This window comes from Budorcas taxicolor, chromosome 13, assembly GCF_023091745.1.
Source record: "Budorcas taxicolor isolate Tak-1 chromosome 13, Takin1.1, whole genome shotgun sequence".
In the NCBI taxonomy this organism is placed as follows: Eukaryota; Metazoa; Chordata; class Mammalia; order Artiodactyla; family Bovidae; genus Budorcas; species Budorcas taxicolor.
Genome location: NC_068922.1, coordinates 17,397,314 through 17,411,322, shown reverse-complemented (window position 1 = coordinate 17,411,322; position 14,009 = coordinate 17,397,314). Strand labels below are relative to the sequence as shown.

At 36.0% G+C, this 14,009-nt stretch overlaps 1 protein-coding gene across 1 annotated transcript in view; it reads left to right on the top strand.

Annotated features, from left to right (window-relative positions):
• Positions 1-10,150, top strand: part of YME1L1 (YME1 like 1 ATPase) — a 28,762-nt gene extending 18,612 nt beyond the window's left edge. The window contains exons 11-19 of the mRNA XM_052651379.1: positions 403-535; positions 1,290-1,352; positions 3,340-3,452; positions 4,527-4,682; positions 5,571-5,722; positions 6,360-6,486; positions 6,579-6,652; positions 7,682-7,768; positions 9,123-10,150. Coding sequence (XP_052507339.1) covers positions 403-535; positions 1,290-1,352; positions 3,340-3,452; positions 4,527-4,682; positions 5,571-5,722; positions 6,360-6,486; positions 6,579-6,652; positions 7,682-7,768; positions 9,123-9,266 — 1,049 coding nt within the window. The 3' untranslated portion in view covers positions 9,267-10,150. The remainder of the gene's footprint in view (positions 1-402; positions 536-1,289; positions 1,353-3,339; positions 3,453-4,526; positions 4,683-5,570; positions 5,723-6,359; positions 6,487-6,578; positions 6,653-7,681; positions 7,769-9,122) is intronic.
• The last annotated feature ends 3,859 nt before the right edge of the window (positions 10,151-14,009 follow it).

The following is a 14,009-nucleotide window of genomic DNA, read 5'->3' as shown; positions in this document are numbered from 1 at the left end:
TTTCCAATTAGTCAGAAGAGTTTGTGGAATCACTAGGTTGCTGGATGAAGCTGGGGTCTGTTGAAAACCTGTGGTTTCGTTTGTTTTGTTTTGTTTTTTTGTATGTTTTGTTTTCACCTTATTTATCAATTCTGTAGTATATATTTAAAAATTATTTGCCTCAAATCTGACTGTATATGGTTTGTGCAACTAGGAAGAATGAATGCTCAGTGTTATAATTTTTTTTTCATTTGAGACTACTCTTCTTAAAGCGGTTAAGAAAGACCTTCTTTTATGTATTTGCTCCCTAATGAGTGTCTTTTATTGGCTTTTTAATTATCTTACAGGTTGTTAAATATTTATACAATTTTATTTTAAAGGTGTTGATTTTATTAAACTTACTTGAATCTTTTCTGTCTTTAGGAGAAGCAAAAGCAAATGCCCCTTGTGTTATATTTATTGATGAATTGGATTCTGTTGGTGGGAAGCGAATTGAATCTCCAATGCATCCATATTCACGGCAGACTATAAATCAACTTCTGGCTGAAATGGATGGGTAATTGAATCTTCTGTCTTGAGAATTTGGTGATGTATTTAGTAGCATTTTAGAGATAGGAAAAATTTTAAGTTAATAGGCAACAGAATATCCTATCTGCAAGGAGTAAAGACAAACTATTTTGACTATTGTATTGTTTTACTAATGGGATCATCGATAATTGATGTATTAACTACTCTTAAATTGAAAAGTAAAATTTTCATTTACTGTAGTATGACAGAAAAGCAGTGATTCTAGCTGAAAGTCGTCATTTCTTTGGAGATGTGCAAGGAGAATACCCTCATTCCTGCACTGTTGGTGACTAGCTCTGAGTATTGCTGTAGATCAAAGGCTTGCATCAGTTTCCATAATGTAAAAAGTAAGAGGTGGACTTGCTTTGAATGAAGCAGAGAAGTTTCTTAACGTCATACAAGACATTCTGAAAGTTCAAGAGTAAATAATTGGAGTTGGTAAACTTGAAAATAATTTTTAAAAAATTAGTCAGGAACTCAAGCTTTTTGTGTCAGGTTATCTCTTCCTAAGTAGAAAATTTACTATGAAACCACAGATGATTTGGTGATGTATTGTTAACAAGTTTTACTGAAGTGCACTGACCTTTTAAAAAGCAGTTACTGATGTCTTACTATTTGGGGCATTAGAAAGACAATCCCTTTTCTTTGCTGTTAATAAGATTGAAGGTAAACAGTTGTGTAGAACATTTCTGTGTGTGTGCTGTTTTAACTTTCAGTGAAAAGATACTTTTTTTCCTTAATAGTTTTAAACCCAATGAAGGAGTTATCATCATAGGTGCCACAAATTTCCCAGAGGCATTAGATAAGTAAGTATTAAAATTTTTGTGATATATTCTAGAACAGTGATGAACTTTAAAAACATGCTAAGTGAAGAATACCCATCACAAAACATTACATATTATATGATTCCTTTTATATGAAATTTTCAGAATAAGCAGATCCATAGCAATGGAAAGTAATTTAGCAGTTGCCAGAGGTTAGGCAAACGGGGGAAATAACTGCCAGTAGACTTGGGGTTTCTTTTGGCTGGAGAAAGTGGGGGAAGGGATCAATATTCTCTAAAATTATTGTGACGGTTAGACAACTCTGAATCTATTAACACCCACTGGATTGTCCACTTCAAATTCTATGATGTGAGAATTGTATCTCAGTAAAGCTACTAAAAGAATCTTTTTATGACTTAAACATCACAGAGCTTTTGGGGGTGGGTGGTAGACAGCACATTTTTATTTATTTTTATTTTTATTTTTAAGATTTTTTTTTTTTAATTTTTATTTTTACTTTACAATACTGTATTGGTTTTGCCATACATTGACATGAATCCACCACGGGTGTACATGCGATCCCAAACATGAACCCCCCTCCCACCTCCCTCCCCACAACATCCCTCTGGGTCATCCCCGTGCACCAGCCCCAAGCATGCTATATCCTGCATCAGACATAGACTGGTGATTCGATTCTTACATGATAGTATACATGTTTCAGTGCCATTCTCCCAAATCATCCCACCTTCTCCCTCTCCCTTTGAGTCCAGAAGTCCACTATACACAGCTGTGTCTTTTTTGCTGTCTTGCATACAGGGTCATCACTGCCATCTTTCTAAATTCCATATATATGTGTTAGTATACTGTATTGGTGTTTTTCTTTCTGGCTTACTTCACTCTGTATACACAATCGGCTCCAGTTTCATCCATCTCATCAGAACTGATTCAAATGTATTCTTTTTAACGGCTGAGTAATACTCCATTGTGTATATGTACCACAGCTTTCTTATCCGTTCATCTGCTGATGGACATCTAGGTTGCTTCCGTGTCCTGGCTATTATAAACAGTGCTGTGATGAACATTGGGGTACATGTGTCTCTTTCAATTCTGGTTTCCTCGGTGTGTATGCCCAGCAGTGGGATTGCTGAGTCATAAGGCAGTTTTATTTGCAATTTTTTAAGGAATCTCCACACTGTTTTCCATAGTGGCTGTACTAGTTTGCATTCCCACCAACAGTGTAAGAGGGTTCCCTTTTCTCCACACCCTCTCCAGCATTTATTGCTTGCAGATTTTTGGATCGCAGACATTCTGACTGGTGTGAAGTGGTACCTCATTGTGGTTTTGATTTGCATTTCTCTAATAATGAGTGATGTTGAGCATCTTTTCATGTGTTTGTTAGCCATCTGTATGTCTTCTTTGGAGAAATGTCTATTTAGTTCTTTGGCCCATTTTTTGATTGGGTCATTTATTTTTCTGGACTTGAGTTGCATAAGTTGCTTGTATATTTTTGAGATTAGTTGTTTGTCAGTTGTTTCATTTGCTATTATTTTCTCCCATTCAGAAGGCAGACAGCACATTTTTAAAAGTAAAGATTTACTTTATTTAAGGTTTTTATTGATTTTACTGTTGAAGTTATTCATACTTTCATTTGATCTAATAGTTGGTTCTTGCTTAAGAGTCTAGTTTAATGTTTTATAATAGAGCAGTAAGATGGATGTGTGGCTCACATAATAGGCTGCTATAGAATTATTTGTTCCTTTACTGACAGACTTGCTTGTCTTTGTCTCTGAAGGGTTGTATACTATCCTGATGCACACATTTATCTATATGAACCTTTGTTTAGCCTTCCAGTTATTGAAATTATTATTTCAACCAGGTTTTACAAGGAACTAATCTGAATATTTATGCTCAAAATAAATGTTGGTTGCCCTTACTTTTCATCTTCTCTTTAGGAAGTCAGTCCTGTTTTTATAACCAGACCTTCAGCACAGTTTATTAATTATATTTTCTTTTTGTATTCTCCTTGTAGTGCCTTAATACGCCCTGGTCGCTTTGACATGCAGGTTACAGTTCCAAGGCCAGATGTGAGAGGTCGAACAGAAATCTTGAAGTGGTACCTCAATAAAATAAAGTTTGATCAGTGTAAGTCTAATTCTATGATACAAACATTATCTCTGTGAAATGGTAGTATATCAATTTACCGTTTGTGGTCCTTACTCAGGATGTCTTAAAAGACAAGTTCCTTTAAATGTTTTTTTTTTCTCTCCTTTTATTTGTCCTTAAAGTCTATTTCTTAAGTAGTGTGTACCAGAGATTCTATAATTTTGAATTTCGATTTGAAAGAAAGTTTTCTTTTGAATATTGAGATAGATAATTGATGAATCTATATATAAATGTTTCTTTAGATGAATTTAAAATATAATAGAACAAGTACCTGCCTGTATATTATGAGCATAGTACCTCATGATGTAATCACTCTGGGGGCAAAAGAGAGGAAGCAAAAGTATAAAACAAAATACGTGGAAATATTATGGACCCCCCCTGAGTAGTAAAAGCAGCTATTAAACTGCAGTATTTTCAGAGGTACCAGAATCAGTTCATAAAATCAAACATGTTTCCTCTTGTAATGTGGACTTTTGTGTCCAGAGTTACTTCTTTTTTTTTTTTCCTCCAATGGCTCTTTAAGCTTTTTTTATTTTTTTATTTTTTTTAATTTTAAAATCTTTAATTCTTACATGTGTTCCCAAACATGAACCCCCCTCCCACCTCCCTCCCCATAACATCTCTGTGGGTCATCCCCATGCACCAGCCCCAAGCATGCTGTATCCTGCGTCAGACATAGACTGGCGATTCAATTCTTACATGATAGTATACATGATAGAATGCCATTCTCCCATGAAACTGATAATGTGTTTTTTCAATCTGTGGTTGGGTGATAACTGAAAGTCTGTAAATCGTTATCTGACAACTTTACCTTTCTTTGTTTTTCACAAAATTATTTAAGTACAAGAATTTATGTTATTTGTCCCAGTGACCATTTTTACGGTCTGTTCAGTAGCAATTTTTCCTTTTTCCTCTTAGAATTCAGTAAAGTTTTTTTTTTTAGTTATAGTTCATGATTGCTATTTTCTTTTTTCTTTTGCAAAATGAGTTCTTTATGCAGAGCTTTTTATTACTGCTTTTGAAATTTCAGTGTTGTGTTCTGTTTGCATATAGCTGTTGATCCAGAAATCATAGCTCGAGGTACTGTTGGCTTTTCTGGAGCAGAGTTGGAGAATCTTGTGAACCAGGCTGCATTAAAGGCGGCTGTTGATGGAAAAGAAATGGTTACTATGAAGGAACTAGAGTTTTCCAAAGATAAAATCCTAATGGGTAGGTTTCTTTTCATTTTTTCCCTATGTTATGCTGTTCATTATGTTAGAGAAAAAATTCTTAATTTTCAGAGAAAGGTTATAAAAACAAAAGGTATAGAAACATGCAAATATATACTCAAACATAGTACAAAGTTTGGCCTCTTACAGAACAAATATACCGTATATTATACTCTTTGAAGGTGCCCGTGTTTTTCTTCTTATCTGATATTGCTGATTAAAGAATAGTTGACTTTTTACTGTTTTTCAGTATTTAAGTTTTATTTTAAACCTTAAATTGGCTTCAAGGGGCTTCCCTGGTGGGTCAGTGGTAAAGAAGCCACTTGCCAATACAGGAGACACAGGTTCAATCCCTGATCTGGGAAGATCCCACATGCCATGGAGCAACTAAGCCCATGAGCCACAACTACTGAGCCTGTGCTCCGGAGCCCAGGAGCCACGACTGCTGAAGCACAGAACCTGAGCTCCGCAACGAGAGAAGCCATTGCATTGGGAAACCTGTGCACCACAACTGCAGAGTAGCCCCCGCTCGCCACAACTAGAGAAAAGCCCACCACCAAAAAGAAATTAAAATAAAGATTATTTAAATTGGCTTCAAAACAGGTGGTTGTGTTATTCCTGTTAGAAGTTTGTTTTCTAGAAATAGTTTTTTCCTTTTGATATAAGGAGTAAAATTATAGTTCTTAGAATTTGGTTTTCAGGTGACAAATTATGGTTTACATGTGTTGTAGAGTGGAGTCTACTCTTTTTTTAAACTTTCACGATGGTTTAAAATATTAATGATATTAAATCATATTACTCTGAGAATGACTTTGAGGCATATGAACTTCATTCACTTAAATATTCCTTCCTAATGGAGTATTTTACTTAAGTAAATTTTTATTCTTAGGGCCTGAGCGTAGAAGTGTGGAAATTGATAACAAAAACAAAACGATCACAGCGTATCATGAATCTGGTCATGCTATTATTGCATATTATACTAAAGATGCAATGCCTATCAACAAAGCTACCATCATGCCTCGAGGGCCAACACTTGGACATGTGAGTGTCTTTAGTTTTTCTTTTCTTTCGGATAATGCTTCCTAGTACCTTATGAAGGAAATTACTGATGAAAACATTTCAAAAGAAAATTCAGCTACTTCCTGAGTTTGTTAATACATTCTTCTTTAACTTCCTCAACTGTCTTGAATTCAGACGTATGTGTGAAATTTATCTGCTAATAAAGGATATCTTTAATATTTCAGATAGTATATTTAAATTATGAAATTTAATTCAGGAATGACAACAAAATATAATTCTTAAATGTGTAGTTGCTCTTTTTCCCCTCAGAAGAAATTATGTATCATAATGACTGGTTCAGTTGTTTTTCCAAGTTTTGTCTCATTGAGCATAAATTTCATTTTCATATCTTTCTAATTATAGACATTTTAAATATTTTTATTCAGTGAAGGACAGACAGTTGTGTTGCAGCATTAACTACTTATTTATAAAATGCACTTGTGCTTTCCTCATTTTATATATTTCTGGTTTGGTCATCAGTCACCATGACTGTCTCTATGAAATGTTGCTGAGTTTTCAGCATCATGGCATTAAGTAAGAGAGACAAATGATAATTCAGGTTATTAATATGTATTTCAAAACTGTGTGTGAATTTTCTCTTTGCTTTTCAATTGTCTAGGTGTCCCTGTTGCCTGAGAATGATCGGTGGAATGAAACTAGAGCTCAGCTGCTTGCCCAGATGGACGTCAGCATGGGGGGACGAGTGGCAGAGGAGCTTATATTTGGAAGTGACCATATTACAACAGGTTACTGTAAATAATGACTTTAGTTCAAATTGTGTTCATTCATTTAAAGATTTTTTTTTAACTTAAATTCTATGTATATTTAAAAATTTTAGGTGCTTCCAGTGATTTTGATAATGCAACCAAAATAGCAAAGCGCATGGTCACCAAATTTGGAATGAGTGAAAAGGTAATAGCTAATTTTAACCCTCCCTCATGTATCACATGATGATGTGAAGAGTGTAGTGTCTCTTTCTGAGAGAGGGTTCTATTATAAATTGATAGGTTTTCCTGTTTCGTTCCAAATGGATTTGACAAAGCTTATTTATAAATTAAACCTCATTTTCTGAGAAATGGCACACACTCTATTCCAGCTGCTCAGATAGTACCAGTTATTCATGAATTAACCAAATGATAATATAAATATAAATTATTTAGTTTTCTGTTCATATGACATCACAGATCTACTTGTTGAGCTTGCTTAATTTGCCTTTTCCACATACTCTATATATCTGCTTTATCACTGTGACTCCGTGAAGCAATTCCAATATACTGTGACTGTGAATTTCTGGACTAGAATAGCTGCTAAAGTTTTCCAAGAAGGTACTCAGAACCATGCACGCTAAGTTGCTTCAGTCACGTCCGACTCTGTGCAACACTATGGACTGTAGCCTACCAGGCTCCTATGTCCATGGGATTCTCCAGGCAAGGATACTAGAGTGGATTACCATGTCCTCCTCCAGGGGATCTTCTTGACCCAGGATCGAACCTATGTCTCATATCTCCTGCATTGGCAGGCAGGTTCTTTACCACTAGTGCCAACTTGAAGCCCACTCAGAACCATACTTGGGTTTTAAAATTCTCTCTGTACATTTTAGTATTATACTTTCCCTTGTGGCTCAGCTGGTAAAGAATCCGCGTGCAGTGTGGGAGAGCTGGGTTCAGTCCTTGGGTTGGGAAGAGTCCCTGGAGAAGGGAAAGGCTACCCACTGCCGTATTCTGGCCTGGAGAATTCCATGGACTGTATAGTTCATGGGGTCCGCAAAGAGTTGGACACGACTGAGTGATGAATTTTTTTTGCCCTCAGGGGCATTTTTACATTGTAATTTTTCCTTGCTCCCGTGGTACTTATTTTCTTATATATGGTATAGTCCTCCCTCTGTTACATACATTAGTTAGAGGTTTTTATGTTGAATTTCTTTCTTTTCGTTGATTTTAGCTTGGAGTTATGACCTACAGTGATACAGGGAAACTGAGTCCAGAAACTCAATCTGCTATTGAACAGGAAATCAGAATCCTTTTGAGGGTAATAATCTTTGTTTTTTTAATGTTTGTTTATCTGTTTAGTCAAAACATGCCTGAGTATTTGGGTGCATGCAAAATAGCTAAAGTTCCATGGTTCTTTAGAAATGTCAGTATAGCTCATAAAGTTAATAGGGGCACCACTGCTACCGGAAGTACGGTAGGTACTCTTTCCACTAGATGGCAGGCTTACTTGGGTATTACGTGTTGTATTAGGTTCAAATGCAATCCCATGGACTGCCAGTTGCCAGTAGCCTGCCAGTCTCCTCTGTCCATGGGATTCTCCAGGCATGAATAGTAGAGTGGGTTGCCATTACTTTTTCCAGGGGATCTTCCCAACCCAGGGATTGAACCTGGTCTCCCCCATTGTAGGCAGACTTTTTTATCATTTGAGCCACCAGGGAAGCCCCAGGTTCAAATGTACATGAGCCTTAAAAGTGTGAAACCTGATAGTTTTACATGTTATAAAGTAAGGGGTTCATTCCAAGGAAGTTTTTAAACTTACTGGTAATCCTTGATTTTTAGCTATAATATTCCATAATATATTTCTAATAATTTATATATTTAATGTAGTTATTTCATTTGGACATTATGGTTATGTTCACAATGTCTAGTGTATTATATTTATATACCTGTGTTTCTTGGTTTTGGAAAATTCATTTTTATGTTTTGTATCCATTTTTATAAGGGCAAAAATGATTAGCTATTCAAATACTGACATTTGTATAGGCAAATCTGATACTGTCAAAACTGAACTGTTATTATTGCCGTTATTCATAAACTGATAAACTTAATTCACACTCGCTTTGGAAAGAGAATTGAAGAATTTAAGTGATAAGTTCAAGGTGGATTGCAAAAAAAATATGAAAGTCAAAGACCACCTTTAGTGATAGACTTACAGTTTTGCGAAATGAGTGTGTTACCAAGTAAAAGAATGAAAATCTGTGTCTTTTCTGGCCATTCTAGATTGAGTAAATTGGTGAAATGTTAAGAGACAAAATGAACAAACAAACTCCCTTTACTTTTAGCATGTATATTGAATAAAGAAATAGATTCTGTGTTTATAGACCTTACTTAGAAAGCAAATGAGTAGTGTATACTTTTACTTCTTCAGTAGCTTCTTGTGTAAGTGGACCTTGATTATCTATAGGATAGAATTGGAGGTTAAAAATGCAACACTGGAAAGTATGAAAGTTACTGCCAGGGAACCAAGCTTTTAAATGCTTTTATATTTTATAGATAGAAATCAGTAGATCTTATACATTTTTTTAGAGTACATAAAGGGTTGTTTTTTTTTTTTCCATTTATGGTTTTGCTTCTAAGGTTTCTGCCTTTTACATATCTGCTTTGTATTTCAGGATTCATATGAGCGAGCAAAACATATCTTGAAGACTCATGCAAAAGAGCACAAGAATCTGGCAGAAGCTTTATTAACCTACGAGACTTTGGATGCCAAAGAGATTCAAATTGTTCTTGAGGGGAAGAAGTTGGAAGTGAGATGATAGCTCTTGAATTGGATGTATTGCTGGTTTTATTGCAAGACCATTAGTAGCATTGAAGTAGTCTTATTTTGCAACTCTTTTTCCCATTCTTGACTCGGTTTTGCAACTCTTTCTCCCATTCTTGACTCGGTATCATTCAGCGGTGTGAAACACTTTGTCAGTCTATTGTCACATTCATCTAATTTTGATTATTCTCATGACGAACACCTATTGCAAATAGCAAATTTATTAAAGAAAATAAAGAGCTATCAGGATTGAAAACAGCTTGTTTGAGAAGTGTTAATTGGTTATTAAGTTGAAAATCAGTAATGATTTTATGGTTGGTTACAGTGTTAGATGTGAATAGAAAGTGTGCCTTTAGCTCTTGGGAGGTATTTTTACTTGGCAAAGTAAAATTCATGAAGGATTGTCTTTGTTTCTAGATAGTACCATTTATCTTTGATAAAGAAATGATGCTGTTTGGCTATTGGTACCTTGTAGTTCTACGTTCATGGTGGAAACTTCATTAAGATGCACTTAATTATGATCTAGATTGATCATATATAAAGTTGTTTTTTTTTTTAAATAAGAGTGAAGAATTGTGAACCTACAGATAAAATCAGAATTTAAATGATTATAACTTTTAAAAAATGCAGCTTGCATTTTCATTTTTTTTTAAAAACAGTACTATCACTCTGAAAATGAAGCTTATTTCAGAGCAACAGTATTTTGTTAAATAAACAAGTAACACACCTCAAATTGAATAACAATGTAATTATGCTTGGCAATGAAACCAAAATAAAACCAAAAACTCAGTCCCCTTCAGAGTGAACTTTTGAATTACTCTGTGTTAGAAATGGAAAGTTGTGTTTACTTTTCAGTCAGATTTTGTGAATATTAATGTGTTGTTACAGGATTTACAGATGACTTTATTTAGCTCAGTAGAAAAATTATTTTAGAGCACATTGTATTGGTTTTATAACCAAATTATATTCTTGAAGTGATTTTATTAAAATTACCTATAGTTTTCTAGTAACTTTTAAATTGTTTATGGTCTTTATTGAGGTTGATAGAGGGAGCTTGCTACATGATACTCTTGCCCTTTTGTTTGGGTAATTTAAAAGTTTGATGTAGTTTCAACGTTAGAGAAACATTATCAGAATAATACAAGGATCTCCCTTATACTCTTCATTCAGATTCATCAACTGTTTTCATTTGCCCCCATTTCTTCTGGCCCTTCCTCCCTTCCTCCTCTCCTCCTGCCCCCTGTCTGTTGATATATGTGTGTATACATGTCTTTTTGTGGACACGTTTTCATTTCCATAGGTAGACTTCCAGAAATTGCTGCCTGAGGTGCTGAGTTTCTGTTTAACTTCTTAAGAACCTGATGAACTGTTTTAAAGTAACTATATAAGTATATAATTTTGTGTTCCAGCTGCCAGTGTATGAAATGTTCCAGTTTATCCATATCTTGTGCGTTTCTTACAGTCTTATCTTTTTGACAGAGTCATTTAGTGGGTATGAAGTAGAGTCTCATCATAGATTTAATTTATGTTGCCCTTGGACTGGTGATTTTGAGTATCCTCTGCTAAACGTTTGGTCTTTTGTATGTCCTCTTTGGAGAAATGTCCATTCAGATCTTCCCTCCCTGCTTTGGTTTGTTGTCTTCTGTGTTGTAAGAGATCACATATTCTGAAGACAAGTCCTTTATCACATGAATCTTGTGTATTTTTTCTTTCCTGGCTGTGTGACTTGCCTTATGGGATCTTAGTTCCCCAACCAGGGATTGAACCCAGGCCCTTGGCAGTGACAGCACGGATTCCTACCCACTGGACCACCAGGAAATTCCCTCTTCCTCCTCTTCTGAGTTCTGTCTTAGCAGTTGCTCTAGGGATGATGATATGCATTTATCACTCTTAATTACAGTCTACTTCAAAATAATACAGATTTAATTCTGTAAAAGTATAGTAATATCGTTCTGATATATCTCCTTGTTTTCTCTTCTTTGTGCTATAGTTGCCATGTTACATTTGTATGTCTTATAACAACTTGACAGTACAGTGACATAACTACTGCTTTATATAATCTTAAATCCTCAGTCTTTATCTGGGGGTGTCTTTAGTTGGCTTTTGTTTTTTTATGAATATTTTTGCTGGATATGGAGTACATGATTAATTAAGAGTTTGTTCTTTAAATACTTTGAACATGTCATCTCACAAACCCCTGACCTCCATTATTTTTGGTGAGAGGTTAGTGTCAATGGTAATGATTATGTTAATAGTAAATAGCTATTGCCGCTTTCAAGAAGTTTCCCTTAGCCTTGTGTTTTTAACAGTTTGATGGGTATTAAGTGTGGATTTCCTTGAGGCTTTTCTACTTGGGATTTGTTGAGCTTCCTGGATCTATGGATAAATGTTTTTCATCAGATTTGAGAAGTCTGGGGCAGTTATTTCTTCAAATATATTTATTTGCCCTTTCTCTTCTCCTTCTGGGATTCTTTTTCACATGTATTGATATACTTGATGTTGATGTGGTTTCTGAGGCTTTGTTCATTTTCTTTATTGCTTCTCTCTCTCCTTCAGATTGAATACTTTCTGTTGATTCTTCAGGTTTACTGATTGTTCTTTCAACTGAATTTTTATTTTACATCTTATATTTTTCAGCTCTGAGTTTGTATTTGGTTCTTTCCTATGCTTTGTATCTCTTTATTGAGATTCTTTATACATTGCATCATTTTCATCATGCTGCTGCTGCTAAGTCGCTTCAGTGGTGTCCGACCCTGTGCGACCTCAGAGATGGCAGCCCACCAGGCTCCGCCATCCCTAGGATTCTCCAGGCAAGAACACTGGAGTGGGTTGCCATTTCCTTCTCCAATGCATGAAAGTGAAAAGTGAAAGTCAGGTTGCTCAGTCATGTCCGACTCTTCGCAACCCTGTGGACTGCAGCCTACCAGGCTCCTCCGTCCATGGGATTTTCCAGGCAAGAGTACTGGAGTGGGGTGCCATTGCCTTCTCCACATTTTCATCATAGGTCTCATTAATTCTTTAAAAAGACTTCCATTAGTTCTTTGAGCATGCTCATAATAGCTGCTTTTAAATCTTTGCTAACTCCAGCATCTGGAGATACTCAATTCCAGCTGAATGCTTTTCTTCCTCAATAAGGGTACATTTTCTTCTTTCTTTGTAATCTTGTTGAATTTCAGATAATGTAGCAATTACTGATTCTGAAATTTTTCCCTAGAGGTTTGTTCTTATTTAGTAATTTGCCATCAGTAAATTTGTGAAATCTGTCTCCATGACAGTGTTTAGCCACTGCTGTGTCTGCTCCTTTTTTAAAAAAATTGTTAACTCTTGCTTCCTAACAGTTTCTGCTGTGACTGCATAGCTTAGTGTTTAGCCAAAAGATTGGACAGAGGTTGTGTTCAAACCCCATCAGTCAGGCCTCCACTCTGCCAGTGGATCTGTGTGGGCTGGCAAGTACATTCAGTGTTCAGCTCATTTGCAAGTCTTGTCTGGTCTTTGCTTTCTGGTGGGCCTTTTCCTTCTCCCTTGTGCATGTGTGCAGGTTTGGGCAATTGTGAGTATGTGGATGGCCCCAGTTTCCGCTTTGCATGCCTGTAAATCCAGAGTATTTAGAAGTGCTTATCAAACCCAGATGGCTGTCTTCCCTCCCAGAACTTCCAGTGAAATCCCTTGCTACTCTGTTGTTTGCCCCACATAGGACTATAACCTCAGCGAACCCTGTTTGCTTACAACTCGAGCTCACCATTTTACAGCGCATCAAGTCAGGTGAGTCCCTTCCGGCAGTGGCAGCAGGCCTTGTTCCCAGGATCTGCCATCACCCTGGTTGAACTGCTGCCCGTGAAGGTCCAGGATGCGGCAACACAGGAAGCCCACAGGCCCACAGGTTCTTTCCTGAACTGGTTGTCAGGAGTAAGCACTTCTTAGTTTGTTGTAGACATTCAGTTCATTTCCAGAGTGCTGAGATGGCTATTTTATTCAACAGTTTGTCCAGATTTATAGCTGCTTTTTTGAGATGATTCATCAGTCTCCTCCCCTCATCATGATGAACGTGAATTTTCCAACTTACTCTGAATCACATTCCACCCAAGTTAACTTCATAAGGATAGACTTCAAGGGGACTCAAACTTTTCAAAGCTATCTGTTCAAAGCTACCACAGTGCCAGAGTTTTACAAGTAACCTATACCTACTTTTGATAATTGATATGTGTTTTATTTTTAGATATTCTTTGTATTTGTTCATACTCATTTCAAAAGTAAATACTGAGTTATTTCAATCTGCCTAGTTATAAGCATATTTTTTAATGTAAGTATGTAATATTTTAATAAAATTTGTTGGAATGTAGACTTGATCTTTGGATTGAAAGAAACAACACTTAGTCATGGACGTAAACTTTGGAGAGTTGATACGTTTGAACTGAGGTTTTTATTTCTATGCAGATTCTCCCTTGCCCCCTATTCTGTCACACTAATCCCTGTTCTTTTAGGCAAGAATGTAATTCGCCTATACCCCCTCCTCTCTTTTAAAATAGAAACTTAATTTAGTTATGTATCAGTGCTTCATACAAGAATATAATGGGTGGCTAATCTGTTATGAATTTGAGAAAGCATTTCATGAGAAAAGGTTACAGAGCTGCCAAAGAGGGAGGGCTACCGAAAGAGAGAGGATGTAAAACCTAGTTTGGGGAGCTTGTTAGGAATCTAATTTTCTGCATTTCTGGAAGCAGGTGTGTAACATGCCCAG